This window comes from Salmo salar, chromosome 19 (assembly GCF_965601325.2).
Source record: "Salmo salar chromosome 19, fSalSal1, whole genome shotgun sequence".
NCBI classification, from domain to species: Eukaryota; Metazoa; Chordata; class Actinopteri; order Salmoniformes; family Salmonidae; genus Salmo; species Salmo salar.
This window is the reverse complement of record NC_138309.1, coordinates 57,873,847-57,889,337: the sequence shown is the minus strand read 5'-3', so window position 1 is coordinate 57,889,337 and position 15,491 is coordinate 57,873,847. Positions and strand designations below refer to the sequence as shown.

General features: G+C 43.5%; 1 protein-coding gene across 3 annotated transcripts in view; it reads left to right on the top strand.

The window, feature by feature from the left end:
* Positions 1-15,491, top strand: part of LOC106579321 (unconventional myosin-Id-like) — a 128,030-nt gene that overhangs the window by 15,336 nt on the left and 97,203 nt on the right. Inside the window, exons 2-4 of one of the 3 annotated variants that reach the window (XM_045702477.2) lie at positions 7,593-7,685; positions 12,407-12,615; positions 13,134-13,227. In XM_045702477.2, the coding sequence (XP_045558433.2) occupies positions 7,593-7,685; positions 12,407-12,615; positions 13,134-13,227 (396 nt within the window). Of the gene's footprint in view, positions 1-945; positions 1,011-7,592; positions 7,686-12,406; positions 12,616-13,133; positions 13,228-15,491 lie in introns of those variants that run through there. The other 2 variants (XM_045702478.2, XM_014159139.3) reach the window with 2 other exon arrangements.

Below are 15,491 nucleotides of genomic sequence, written 5' to 3'. Positions count from 1 at the left end.
AGCTCAGGATCGGCCTGGGAAGTAGCTGTGATCTCCTCCGTCAGGGTAGTAAACAGTAAAGGGCCGAGGCCCAAAGAAACACTACTGTCTGTCAGCCACCCGATCTCCAGCCAAGCTGTTTACACCTGGCTCCCATTTCCTAAGTATTCAGACGCGAGCCAATGAAAGTGGAGTTCATGGGAACACATGCTACGCTATATCTCACGCGTTAACACAAAATATGCCCCGCTGCTTTATTCTACATTTCATTCCGTGTTCTTATGACTGAATGTGTAAGATGACTGGATGGGCACCTCCAGTAATTGTCATCATATGAAGGGCCTATAATGTACGACCTATGACCCAGAGGGTTTCCTAGTCAGGTGGTCAGGAGAAACTCCAGTCCCTAATCATATGATTGGTTCATAATAATGGTTCATTTCATAATAGTGGGAAGGTTACCTTGTTTGTTTCTCTCTCTCACCCTTTCAACACTGGGTGTGTCATGTCCTGTAGTTTCCCTGTCACGTCCTAACATCTGTCCCAAACTATTGAAAAGTAAAGGACTCTCAGCTGCATCCTCTCCCTTATAGAGCCAGAAGAGCCGCTAACATTAGTTGCTAACCCATCTGATTGCTATCGTAAATCTGCAGACATGCTGTCATTAGAGTAGAGGGAAGGGGAGGTACTGTAGTGATCTCACCCAGTCAGCTCTGCGCCAGCTGTGCTGCAGTAGCTGCACTATGGTACAGAGGGGGAGTCTGGGAGTTCAGATCCACTCCTACAGTATGTGTTTGTGAAAATTGATTTGTCTGTGGGCCAAGGGCTGGGAGTGTTGTGTTTAAGGCCCCAGGCAGACAGGCTGGAGTGGGAGCTAGGAGCTTCTCTTTAGCACTAAGGAACAGTTTACAAAGCAATGGAAAATCTCCTATTGCAGTCCTCAGATGTTTGACAAGAGCTGAAGGAGGAGGAGGCCCATCGATGGCTGTGAAGAGAGCGGGTGTGATCGATGTTAGGATTGCTTCATTCAGGTGTAATGGCCAGTTGGCCATAAGATAACATTTTGTATCGGATCAGATATAGTATGTACTTTGACTCGTAGTTGTCGTTCAGCTGATCAAAGTCTTCGGCGATGTCTAGATTTCGGAGATTTGTCTGTTGATGCCTGTGACTAAATATGTTTTTTATTTCTATCAAATCAAATCAAATTGTATTTGTCACATACACATGGTTAGCAGATGTTAATGCGAGTGTAGTGAAATGCTTGTGCTTCTAGTTCCGACGATGCAGTAATATCTAACAAGTAATCTAACCTAACCATTTCACAACAACTACCTTATACACACAAGTGTAAAGGAATGAATAAGAATATGTACATATAAATATTGACCAGAAATTGGCGTTTTTGAGGTGAATATCTCTTCAATAGATTCAAATACTTTTCCAGAACTATGGCTTCCTTTGAAATAGCATTGGCTGAAATGACCCAAAATGTCCTCAAATAACCTTAACTTCCAGAAAACAAACTTAATGTATCCCAGAATCACCAGTTTCCATTTCTCTCTATGAAACAGCCCCATAAAAGTGTGAAAAAAATCGTAATCCCTGAGAGGTCGTACCCAGCATGCACTGGGCCAGATAAGCTGTAAATCATTCAATCATTCTAAACAGGGACATCAGAATACTGCTTGGTGGTAAATTCATGGGGAGAGAGAAAATTGGAACAGCCAGAGATTATCCCTGTCTTGATTACTGGAAATCCCCAACAAGGTCACAGTCACTGATAACAGCCAGCCAGCATGTGTTGTGTTGTGTTGTCTATTATATCAGATCCTTGGCGATAACACTGGCTGTGTCCTATTCCTTTTACCCCTAGGCATCTTTTGAAGGTTTGGAATGATGAAGTAATATGGTAACAATTCCACCTTGCGCTGTTTTTTTTATATGCCATTCCAATCCTTTCAGCTGTACATAAGTGTCTAGGGCAGGGGTGTGCAAACCTATTGGCTCGAGGGCCACATCGGGAATTCAACAGAGGGCCGCATTTTTTGGGGGACCAATTGTTTGTTAAAATCAATTTGCAGGAGCTTCCCGAGTGGTGCAGCGGTCTAAGGCCCTGCATTGCAGTGCTTGAGGCGTCACTACAGACCCAGGTTCGATCCCAGGCTGTGTCACAGCTGGCCGTGACTGGGAGACTCATGAGGTGGCGCACAATTGGCCCAGCGTCGTCCGGATTAGGAGAGTGTTTGGCAGGCAGAGATTTCCTTGTCTCATCGCGCTCTAGCGACTCCTGTGGCGGGCCAGGCGCATGCATGCTGACACGGTCGCCAGGTGTACGGTGTTTCCTCTGACACATTGGTGCGGCCAGGTTAAGCGGGCATTGTGTCAAGAAGCAGTGCGGCTTGGCTGGGCCATGTTTCGGAGGACGCACGGCTCTCGACCTTCGCCTCTCCCGAGTCCGAATGGTAGTTGCAGCGATGGGACAAGACTAACTACCAATTGGATCCCACCAAATTAGGGAGAAAAAGGGGTAAAAAAAAAAATATATATATATTTTTTTTTATCTTTTTTTTTTTATGTCTCGTGGGCCGGATTGAAGTGCCTGGTACGTTTCCCCCCCTTGGTCTAGGGGATAGGCTCTAGAGGCTATTTGGTTTAAAGAGGTCTCTTAGGACCACCATGCTATGTTATATACGTACCTTCGTTAGGTTGCATTTTTCTCTATCTGTATTTTTAAGGATTTTCATTCAGTTCCTATCTACAAGCCATCAGACTGCTGAACACTTGAACTGGACTAACCACCTGCTCTGATTCTCCACACCTTAGCACACATGCACTGACTAATGCACACCCCCACACAGACATATACACACACACACACATACATTCATGCTACACACACACACACACACACACATACATTCATGTTACACACACATCACAACTGCTGCTGCCAGATAGGGTTGGTCGGTATCCAGATTTTCATGTCGTCACACCGTTTCTCTCATTCCAGGATTTATGGTATTACCGGCTAAGTACACAAGTGGGCACCAAAAACACACTAAAAAGGCCATTGGGCATCTATTACCAGAATGCTAACAAAATTAGCACAAACAATTGTGAATTTCCATGGAGCCTGCTTGCTAAATATCCTCTACCCGTGGTGCACTCCATCAACAGCAGGTGCATTTCAAGAGCGGCAAATTTGAATCCAAATAAATGTCAAAATTCAAATTTTTCAAACATACAACTATTTTACACCCTTTGAAAAATAAACATCTCCTTAATCTAACCACGTTTTACGATTTCAAAAAGGTTTTACGGCGAAAGCATAAATTTAGAGTATGTTAGGACAGTACATTTACAAGAGTTGTGTGTAATGTTTTGTCAATTCAAAGACAGGGTCACCAAAACCATAAAACCAGCTAAAATGATGCACTAACCTTTTACAATCTCCATCAGATGACACTCCTAGGACATTATGTTAGACAATGCATGCATTTTTAGTTCTATCAAGTTCATATTTATATCCAAAAACAGCGTTTTACTATGGCATTGATGTTGAGGAAATCGTTTCCCTCCAATAACCGGCAGTCAAGTCAGCACCACAAATTAAATAATTAAAATTAGAAAACATTGGTAAAATATTATATTGTCATTTAAAGAATTATAGATTTACATCTCTTGAACCCAATCAACTTGCCAGATTTAAAAATAACCTTACTGGGAAATCACACTTTGCAATAATCTGAGCACTGCGCCCAGAAAAATACGCGTTGCGATACAGACTAGACGTCATGTTGGGGAGATCTAAAATCGAAAATACTATGTAAATAATCCATTACCTTTGATTCTCTTCATCAGATGTCACTTCCAGGTATCACAGGTCCATAACGAATGTAGTTTTGTTCAAAAAAGCTCATCATTTATGTCCAAAAATCTCCGTCTTGTTAGCACATGATCTAAGCCAGCCGGACTTCTCGTCATGAACGAGGGGAAAAAATATATTTACGTTCGTTCAAACATGTCAAACGTTGTATAGCATAAATCATTAGGGCCTTTTTTAACCAGAACATGAATAATATTCAAGGTGGACGAATGCATACTCTTTTATAACGTATTGGAACGAGGGTACCCAACATGAACTCGCGCGCCAGGTGTCTAATGGGCCATCATCGTTCCATGGCTCTTGTTCGGTCAGATCTCCCTCCAGAAGACTCAAAACACTTTGTAAAGGCTGGTGACATCTAGTGGAAGCAATAGGAAGTGCCAAAATATTCCTCAGCCCCTGTGTTTTTCAATGGGATAGGTTTAAAGGTAATACAACACATCAGGTATCCACTTCCTGTCAGAAAATGTCTCAGGGTTTTGCCTGCCAAATGAGTTCTGTTATACTCACAGACACCATTCAAACAGTTTTAGAAAATTTAGGGTGTTTTCTATCCATATGTAATAAGTATATGCATATTCTAGTTACTGGGTAGGAGTGGTAACCAGATTAAATCGGGTATGTTTTTTTATCCAGCCGTGTCAATACTGCCCCCTAGCCCTAACAGGATATGCTAAAGAGGGCAAAAGAACATAAACTAATTGCAAAGACAGGCTATGCAGCTCATAAAGTTATACATACAGTATATCGGTAGGAGCTACCGAAAGCTATTTTTGGTGAGTTTGGACATTTTACAAACGAATATGAAAATGTGCAAATGAACAAAGTTTTGTGGCATGTTTGTGTTGTGGAAATTACCACCAGGGACTCAAAGTCAAACTTAATTGAATCATTCTTTATTATCAGCAAGCTGGAGAGGTTCCAACAAACTTAATGCACCATAGTACACGTCGGTCGGGAGCTCTTCCGGGGCAGTCCCGTTAGTTCTCATATATACTGCTTACATAGACAAGACATGATTTACATTATTCATAATGAATTCATAATTAACATTTGGTTCCTGCATGTGACTGGCACCATCTCCTATCTTAACTTATAGAACATAGTCTGGGCGTTCTGCCAAACGGTCTGAGGAGGGGGTCATGACTGTCTCCCCCTCATATCTCTACCCAGCACCTACAGGAACCAATGATTGTATGAGACAAGATGTACAATTCAAGGCTTTCTCTTCAGACAACAAAACGTTCGTCAGTTTTTAAAATATTTTAACCCCTTTTTCTCCCAATTTTTTTTAATCTTGTCTCATCGCTGTAACTCCCCAATGGGCTCGGGAGGTGAAGGTCAAGTCATGCGTTCTCCGAAACATGACCCGCTTCTTAACACCTGCCAGCTTAACCCGGAAGCCAGCCGCACCAATGTGTCGGAGGAAATACCGTTCACCTGACGACCGAGATCAGCCTGCAGGCGCCCGGCCTGCCACAAGGAGTCACTAGAGCGCGATGAGACAAGTAAAGCCCCCCCGGCCAAACCCTCCCTTAACCCGGACCACGCTGGGCCAATTGTGCGCGTGGGAATCCCCATCACGGCCGGTTGTGATACAGCCCGGGATCGAACGTGGGTCTATAGTGACCCCTCTAGCACTGCGATGCATTGCCTTAGACCGCTGCGCCACTCGGGAGGCCCCACACTTGAATGAAGGAAGAACAGTACTGGCTCTGGAGAAGCATGTATCCACTGTGTCTGTGTGGAGACTGGAGTCGCTATGGCAACGGGCCTGCCTGCTCTGCTTGGAGGAGATGGGGGGGGGGGCAGACGGGCCAAGAACAGAGAGGAGAAAACACGCAAGGAAATCAAAAGATAACTCATCCAAAGGGCTTTGACTTCTCAAACATGGCAGAAAGCTAACACAATAGGATGTCCCGCCACCTTATTAATTCAGCCACTTTTTTGTAAACGCAGATTTAAAATGCTTCTTATTGTCATTTCTGCTTGGCATCAGACTAATGCTGTGGTTCAGTTGCACTTCTCCACTCAGAATGCCTGTTCGTGAATTCTTATCTATCTGCAGACAGTGTTGTGACTGACGTGTATCTACTTTTCTCTGGTAAAATGCAAGATTAATAACTTTAAGCAAAACATTAGAAAATGTAGCTGGCTACATTCTTTCTATGATAAACATGAGAAATATGATGGCCATGCGTTGTTCTTTCAAAAAGACCTTGCTGTTTCATTGTAAGCTCATTTACTTGTGTGGCTGCCAGCAAAATATTGCTTTACACTTCTGTTGTCATCTGATGAAAATGAAGCTATTTTCTGCCGAATGTGTTGCACTAATGCATTATCTGTGAAGGAAAACTATCGTTGCGTGTCCCTGATCCCTCTATTGAAGCAAAAAAACACAGACTTTTCTCGGGGCCACCCATATGTAAAAATGTGTACACGCATGACTAGGTCGCTTTGGATAAAAGCGTCTTCTAAATGACATTTATTAATATAAAACGCGACACCTGTCAATAGGACTCACCTGCTCCCATTTTCTCCCGTTGTGCTATTTACGAACAAGCACGTGACTGGCTCACCTGTTCAGGGGAACTATGGTAATCTTCATAATGTGACAGGCGAAATGAAGAACTTGATCTGATTGATCTCATAACCTATTGCACAATGTGACTGCAGGTACTCAAAAAGTAGCTGCAAATATTAAAATGTATAGAAAAACTTCAAAGAATTAGTTTCAACGGTATTGACGGTATTGAAAAAACATCCCGTGGCTATTTTCAAATACCCTAGTATACGGTATATACGGTATACCACCCAAGCCTACTACCAGACTCTAGTATACGGTATATACGGTATACCACCCAAGCCTACTACCAGACTCTAGTATGCGGTATACCACCCAAGCCTACTACCAGACTCTAGTATACGGTATATACGGTATACCACCCAAGCCTACTACCAGACTCTAGTATACGGTATATACGGTATACCACCCAAGCCTACTACCAGACTAGTATACGGTATATACGGTATACCACCCAAGCCTACTACCAGACTCTAGTATACGGTATATACGGTATACCACCCAAGCCTACTACCAGACTCTAGTATACGGTATATACGGTATACCACCCAAGCCTACTACCAGACTCTTACTCTGCTCAATTTAGTCTCTTGCCCCCATCCCCCTTTCCCAAAACACGTGTAAATATTGGACTATAAATTGTTCCTGTATTATGCTTATGCTGAAATGTATTCATCTATTCTACTGCCATATATTTTATGTTCGTATTAATATTTTCTTATTTCTTATTGTTGCATTGTCGAGAAGGAACCTGCAAGTAAGCATTTCATTGGTCGATGTATACCATGGGTATCCTGTACATACGACTAAATAAAACTTTAAGTTAAACTTGAGTGAGAAAATGACTCCCCACCCTAGTTAACCACTGACAAAGAACCATAAAAGACCCACCCAAACGAGATTGGGGCCATCGGTTATATGCTTTGATTCGGCTTGTAATTCACTTCTGAGGGGTGTGTGCACATGGGCTGGCATTGGAATCTTTATACAAACGGTAGGGACAGACAGTCATAGTGAAGTAGACATTACAGTGGCTCAACAAGCTCAAAGCCCAAGGTAGCGCTTTTGATTGATTGTTTGTGGTCTAGCTTGTGGTGTAGCTCTAAGGGTATCGCTTCTCTGCTTTTTGTACTGTGTAAGGAGGCCCAGTCCCAATCAACTACTTCAGGCACAAGTCACTGGAAATTGGGAAAAGCGGTGTAAAAAGAAGAGGGCAGGAGAGGTCAAGGAAAAGTGAGTGAAAGCGACAGTCCCAAAATGTTGGCCACACCTTAATCTTGAGTCCTAAATACACACACTTTCCCTATCCAACCTTTCCCTCTCTCTGGTCTCTCTCTCTCTGGTCTCTCTCTCTGGTCTCTCTCTCTGGTCTCTCTCTCTGGTATCTCCCGCTCTCTCTCTGGTATCTCCTGCTCTCTCTCTGGTCTCTCTGGCTGGTCTCTGGTCTCTCTGGCTGGTCTCTCTGGCTGGTCTCTCTGGCTGGTCTCTCTGGCTGGTCTCTCTCCCTGGTCTCTGTCTGTCTCTCTCCCTAGTCTCTCTCTCTCTCTCTCATTTTACATCTTAGTAATTTAGCAGATGTTCTTATCCAGAGTGCAGTCAACTCAAAAAGTGAACCAAACTACAATTACAATGAAATGTTTTCCTCATTGAAAAGCATTGAAGAGAATTGTAATTTTCCTGAATTTAAATGGAAATCAAATCAAAATGTATTTGTCACATGCGCCGAATACCAGAGGTGTAGACCTTACAGTGAAATGCTTACTTACAAGCCCTTAACCAACAATGCTGTTTTAAGAAAATACCCCCAAAAAAGTAAGAGGTAAGAGTAACAAATAATTAAAGAGCAGCAGTAAATAACAATAGCGGGGCTATATACAGGGGGTATTGGTACAGAGTCAATGTGCGGGGGCACCGGTGCTGAGGTAATATCTACATGTAATTGCCCTCAATCCTGGTAAGCCCATACATTTTTGTACTTTTTTGTAGTCTCTCGCTGTCTGCCTCTCATCCTCCCTCTCCCTCTTTCTGCTCTGGGCCCAGCTGTGAGTTGAAGAGTGTCTGGCTGGCATGACCCACAGCATTCATGTCCTTCCAGCAGGACCCCTCCCTTGAGCTGCCGGGAAACCGGAGGAGAAGGGAGAGAAGGAGGGAGGGAGGGAGGGGAGGAGCGCTGAGACATGCTGACATCAACACCCTCACGCTCTGACGCTCGAGTTGCCATAGTACCCTCCCACCCACCTCCAGTTTTTCTAAAGAACCTCGCCGGGATCTACAACGTTTTTCAACCTTCTCAGAAACAGCCACCCAACGTTTAGTCTAGACTCCCACTCCAGTCTGTTTGTTTATCTTTGTAATAATCTCTCTGCGTTGTTATTGAAATCCCCTGGAATGAGACTCACTGAACCATCCAGTGTTGTCACACATACTCTCCCACAGATGTGTCTCTCATCATAATACGCACACAATTGATTCTGTTTTTGGACAGATGTCCTCTGATCCTGAAGAGATGAGGATGGAATAGGACATGAATCATAATGTCTATTTATTAAAACCCCAGAGGTTCGGAAAACACCAGGACACTGTCTGTATTGTTGAAACGGCCTGATGGACTGTTTGGGTGGAACATTGTTTACCCAATCGAATGTTCGGTAATCTAGCGCAAACAGATTGTTTCTTTGTCTGCCGTTGTGTTTCTTCTCTACCATATATGACGTTATTGAGTGTGGATGGAAACCAAGCCATAATGACAAAATCACACTCTCTAGTGATGTTCTCCATTTTGGACTTCAATATTTTCCCACGTCCTGTCTGAAACCTGTTAGGTCTACAGTAGCCTACATAGTGTTGCGTAGATTCACATTCAACAATTTTTATTTTTGTTGTTGTCAACTCCTAACCAGCTGAGATCACAGCCATAGATGGAACACTCCCAGCTGGTAGTTCATTGTTTACATTCCCCCAGATCACATTGTACACGTGCACTTTAAGTGGGCAGCTTACTGTGTTGGCCCAGGGTATGCGCTTCTCATACAAAGACCCCCAATTGACGTGTGAACAATAGAGCGGGCAGTGCACACAGCAGCATTCTGCCCTGTAGGATGGCACAATGGCTCCTTCTCTAGTGCCAGGGGAGGTGCCACCAGCCAACCTGCCAGGCTTACCAGCCTGCCTACCACTTCCACAGGCCCTCGGGCATGGGCAACCATGCCAGCCTGGACACACGATGCCAACCTGGGCACACGAACACGGCGTCTCTGTGTCAGCCATGCCCAGTGGCGTGTGGCATGACGACATGAGGGCTCACACATGGCTGGCTGCAGGAGAATGAGCCAGTCACCGCCTGTGTTGACCTGTCTAGAGAATTAGCTGTCGTTGTTTGGGTAGTGTACTTTAATTAAGCTCTCAGTCTCTTTTCATTTGTTCTCTCAGTTCTCATTTAATATCTAAAGCCATCTTTCTCTTATGTTTGTCTGTCTGGGCGTTTCAGCTGAAACACTGGTTCGATTACAGTCAGCTCTGTGTGCGTTTTGGCCAGTTCTTCAACAACCATTGTGTGTATGTTGTGGCTTACCTCAATTGCTCTGTCAATGTTTGTATGTTGCTCCGTTCAGTGTTCATCATTTAAGCATGTCCAATGCACAACACATAATGACCATCAATAGGCCTATATCTAACAACACAAGATTGCTTGCTTTATCTGAAATACAATCAAACAGGATTCCAAAAACATATCAATCGGAAAATCCCCATTTCACTGACCCATAGGTAGAGATGACCAAGTCAAAAGTCCACATTCATCAGAAGCCAAGGTTTCTTACCAGGGACTCTGTACAAGGGCAGTGCTGTAGCAAAGGTCTTAAAATCGGAATTACGATAACCAGGTCTTTGAAATACTGTAAAATAGGATCTTTTCTTAGTAACTTACCTGGCTATATCACATAAGTACATCAATACAGAGGTTCACAGTCTGGAAAAGCAGTGATCCTGAAGCTGTATTCCACTGTCTGTTAGTGTAGGCCTCTGGAACCCAGGGCTGCCAGGAGGAACCCAGAGGCCAGAGCAGAGGTAGGCTTGGCCGGGGTGCAGCTGAGAAGAAAGGCTCTATTCTTCTGAGTAGGGGGAAAAGACCCTGGTCCAGAAGAGGAAGGAAGTGAGACAGGCAGGCAGGCTGCCGGAGGGCAGAGAAAGAGAGAGGGAGAGTGAGAAGGCCCAGATCAGCCCCAGTCAGCTCCTCTCTCTACATTCTACACAGCTGTAGGATCAGTGTCTTAAACTGCATAATGAGTGTAGCCATTGGAGTTGGACCTACCAACACCATGTTCCTGGTAGCATCCATGCCTGCATACATGCATCCCTCTAGGCTGCAGATCAGTATAGAAAGCTATCATTGTCTGACGCATTGTTGTGTTGAAGGGAGGGTTGAGATATAGAGAGGGATGCTTCATTCTATAGTGATGGAGGACCTCTTTGTTTAGATAGGACGGCAGGTAGCCAAGCGGTTAGAGCAGGGGTGGGTGAACTTTTTTGGCTCGAGGGCCACATCGGGATTTTTAAATCCAACGGAGGGCCGCATTTTTTGGGGGACCAATTGTTTGATAAAATCAATTGGCGGGGGCCTCCGGAGTGGCACAGCTATCTAAGGGTTCAATCCCAGGCTGTGTCACAGCCGGCCGTGACTGGGAGATCCATGAGGCAGCGCACAATTGACCCAGCGTCATCCGGGTTAGGAGAGGGTTTGGCAGGCAGAGATGTCCTTGTCCCATCGCGCTCTAGCGACTCCTGTGGCGGGCCGGGCGCAGTGCACGCTGACACTGTCGCCAGGTGTACAGTATTTCCTCCGACACATTGGTGCGACTGGCTTCCGGGTTAAGTGAGCATTGTGTCAAAGAAGCAGTGCGGCTTGGCAGGGTCGTGTTTTGGAGGACGCACGGCTCTCGACATTCACCTCTCCTGAGTCCGTACAGGAGTTGCAGCGATGGGACAAGACTGTAACTACCAATTGAATACCACGAAATTGGAGAGAAGAAAAATAATTTTAGAGTTTTTATATATATATATATATATATATAATTTCAATGATTCGTGGGCCGGATCGAAGTGGCCGGCGGGCTGTACTTTGCACCCCCCCCCCCCCCCCCATTGGGTTAGAGCATTCGGCCAGCAACCAAAAGGGCAGACAAGGTGAAACATCTGACGTGCTCTTGAACAAGGCACTTAACCCTGTACTACTATGGCTGACCCTGTAAAACATCACATTTCACTGCACCTATCTGGTGTATGTGACAATAAAACAATTTTATAGTCTTACATAGAGAGCAGGGCACTAATGTAATGTTTATCAGCGCTAGATGCTGTTACCTCTGCACAGAGTCAGTGGATTACTGTCGATGTTGGGATGATACGGTTGGTGATAGAACATCATAAAGGCTAATCAAGGGTTATGATGAGAGCGAGAGCAGATTGCTTGTTGTCCAAACATGACCTCGTATAGTCTTGAGCTTTTTTTTTTTTTTGTGTGTGCTAAAATGTTAGATTTGACTGGAATACCTGTACTTCTGACCAGCATTTGTGGATATGCTTTATCCACAAATGTTTTAAATATATGCCTTTTTCAAAATGTATACATTCTACTCCAAAATGTGAAACTGTCCTTTTCCTGTAATAATCTTATGAATCAGCAGTGTAGCATCACACGTTCAAATCAAATGTTTTTGTCACATACGCCGAATACAACAGGTGTAGACCTTACAGTGAAATGCTTACTTACAAGCCCTTAACCAACAATGCAGGTTTTTAAGAAAAATACCTAAAAAAAAATGTAACAATTTAATTGACAACTAATTAAAGAGCAGCAGTAAAATAACAATAGCGAGGCTATATACCGGGGAGTACCGGTACGCTGTTAGGTGACATGATGAGGAGTTGACCATGCTCGTTGTCTCATGTGGCTGCAGGTTTGAGAAGGGTCGTATCTACACCTACATCGGCGAGGTGGTGGTGTCGGTTAACCCTTACCGTGCCATGAACATCTACGGTCGAGACACCATCGAGCAGTACAAGGGCCGGGAGCTGTACGAGCGACCGCCACATCTCTTCGCCATCGCAGACGCAGCCTACAAAGCCATGAAGAGGAGGAACAAGGACACCTGTATTGTCATCTCAGGTAACGGGGGAAGCCCTCAAAAACGGCCCACCAAATCAAATGAATTCTTATCTGTCTAGTGAATTAATTGCAGCATAGAAATACCCAACATAATAGGATATTATAAGGGCTCATAAATGCTTATAAGAAGTAATACACGTACATAACACTGGTTCAGGTCAAATCACGTCTTCCTTGATGCCAACTTTCTGTCTGGAGTAACGTGAGTTTGTCATTTCAGTGGAAAGCCTTTTGGGGAACTCAGTATGACCCTATATCGTTGAAAATAGCAGGACCAATTCTTCACCTTATTTCTAAGAAAACATTGAAAGTGGCCACAAGCTGTGACAGTGCGGTGAAACTATTTGGTTGACAGAGTGCCACTTAGTGGTGAAGAGAGGAATATTCTGTATCAAAAGGCATCAATCCCAAAACTCACCCTGAAGAAGCCTGTGTTAATGGAGATTACATTTTAGACATTCTCATTGGATTCCCTGGCACTTTCTAACGCATTTTTGTGTTTCTTTTTTTCATTGCAGGGGAGAGTGGCGCCGGGAAGACTGAAGCCAGCAAATATATAATGCAATACATTGCTGCTATCACAAACCCCGGGCAAAGAGCGGAGGTGGAAAGGTGAGACATTCTGACGTTCTTTTGTGAGAAGTTTCCATTTTAACGTTCTCAGAATGTCCATGCTAAATGACCTGGGAATGCAGAAGTAATCAGAAATGCTTTTGCGTTCCCAGGAGTACAGTATGATAAAGGAAAGGTTGAGGTAGTTGTCACCATATCACCCGTGGTTATGCACTGGGAGGGTTTCTGCTAGATGGAGCAGAAATGCCTCTCTATCGCCGTAGAGAATGTGATGATTTGGGACACAGTCTTGAGTAAGAGTGCGTTGCTTGCCATGCAAGATTAATATTGGTTGAAGGTAGGCTTGGGCGATATACCGTCACACCGTATACCGGGTTATTTCTGAATGTTCAATATTGTATACAAAATACCGCCTCACAGGGGTGCGTGCTACAGCACTGCTTATAACCAGGGTTGGGTAGGTTACTTTCTAAATGTAATCTGTTACAGTTACTAGTTACCTAAATTTGTAAAATTGTAATCAGTAATCTGTCACACTCCAGTTCAACTGAAGGTCATGAGGCATTTATAAGTTATATTCTTCAAATATCTATGGCTATACAGTACCAGTCAAAAGTTTGGACACACCTACTCATTCCAGGATTTTTCTTTATTTTCACTATTTTCTTTATACATTGTAGAATAATAGTGAAGACATTAAAACTATGAAATGACACACATGGAATCATGTAGTAACCCAAAAAGTGTGAAACAAGTCGAGATATATTTTTTATTCTTCAAAGTAGCCACCCTTTGCCTTGATGACAACTTTGCACAGTCTTGACATTCTCTAAGCCAGCTTAATGAAGAATGCTTTTCCAACAGTTTTGAAGGAGTTCCCACATATGCTGAGCACTTGTTGACTGCTTTTCCTTCACTCTGCGGTCCAACTCATCCCAAACCATCTAATTTGGGTTGAGGTCAGGTGATTGTGGAGGCCAGGTCATCTGATGCAGCACTCCATCACTCCTTGGTCAAATAGCTCTTACACAGACTGGAGGTGTGTTTTGGGTCATTGTCCTGTTGAAAAACAAATGATAGTCCCACTAATCGCAAACCAGATGGGATAGCGTATAGCTGCAGAATGCTGTGGTAGCCATGCTGGTTTAGTGTGCCTTGCATTCTAAATAAATCACAGACAGTGTCACCAGCAAAGTACCATCACACCTCCTCCTCCATGCTTCACGGTGGGAACCACACATGTGGAGATCATCCGCTCACCTACTCTGCGTCTCACAAAGACACAGCAGTTGGCACCTAAAATCAAAAATTTGGACTCATCAGACCAAAGGACAGATTTCCACCGGTTTAATATCCATTGCTCGTGTTTCTTGGCCCAAGCAAGTATCTTATTCTTATTTATGTCCTTTAATAGTGGTTTCTTTACAGCAATTCGACCATGAAGGCCTGATTACGCCGTCTCCTCTGAACAGTTGATGTTGAGATGTCTGTTACTTGAACTCTGTGAAGCATTTATTTGGGCTGCAATCTGAGGTGCAGTTAACTCTAATGAGCTTATCCTCTGCAGCAGAGGTAACTTTGGGTCTTCGTTTCCTGTGGCGGTCCTCATGAAAGCCAGTTTCATCATAGCGCTTGATGGTTTTTGCAACTTTACTTAAAGAAACTTTCAAAGTTCTTGAAATGTTCTGTATTGGCTGACCTTCATGTCTTAAAGTAATGATGGACTGTCATTTCTCTTTGCGTATTTGAGCTGTTCTTGCCATAATATGGACTTGGTCTTTTACCAAATAGGGCTACATTCTGTATACCACCCCTACCTTGTCACAACACAACTCTGATTGGCTCAAATGCATTAAGAAGGAAAGAAATTCCACAAATTAACTTTTAACAAAGCATACCTGTTAATTGAAATGCATTCCAGGTGACTACCTCATGAAGCTGGTTGAGAGAATGCCAAGAGTGTGCAAAGCTGTCATCAAAGCAAAGGGTGGCTACTTTGAAGAGTCTCAAATGTAAAATATATTTTGATTTGTTTAACCCTTTTTTGGTTACTACATGATTCCATATGTGTTATGTCATAGTTTTGATGTCTTCACTATTATTATAATACAATGTATAAAATAGTAAAAATAAAGAAAAACCCTGGAATGAGTAGGTGTGTCCAAACTTTTGACTGGTACTGTATACCAAGCCTTTTTTGATATTCTCAGAGGACCGTTATTAGCATGTTTTAACCACTCCTATATAAATGGTAGATTACCAGACACAATTGTTGTTATTCATCCTAACATCATTACCCCCTA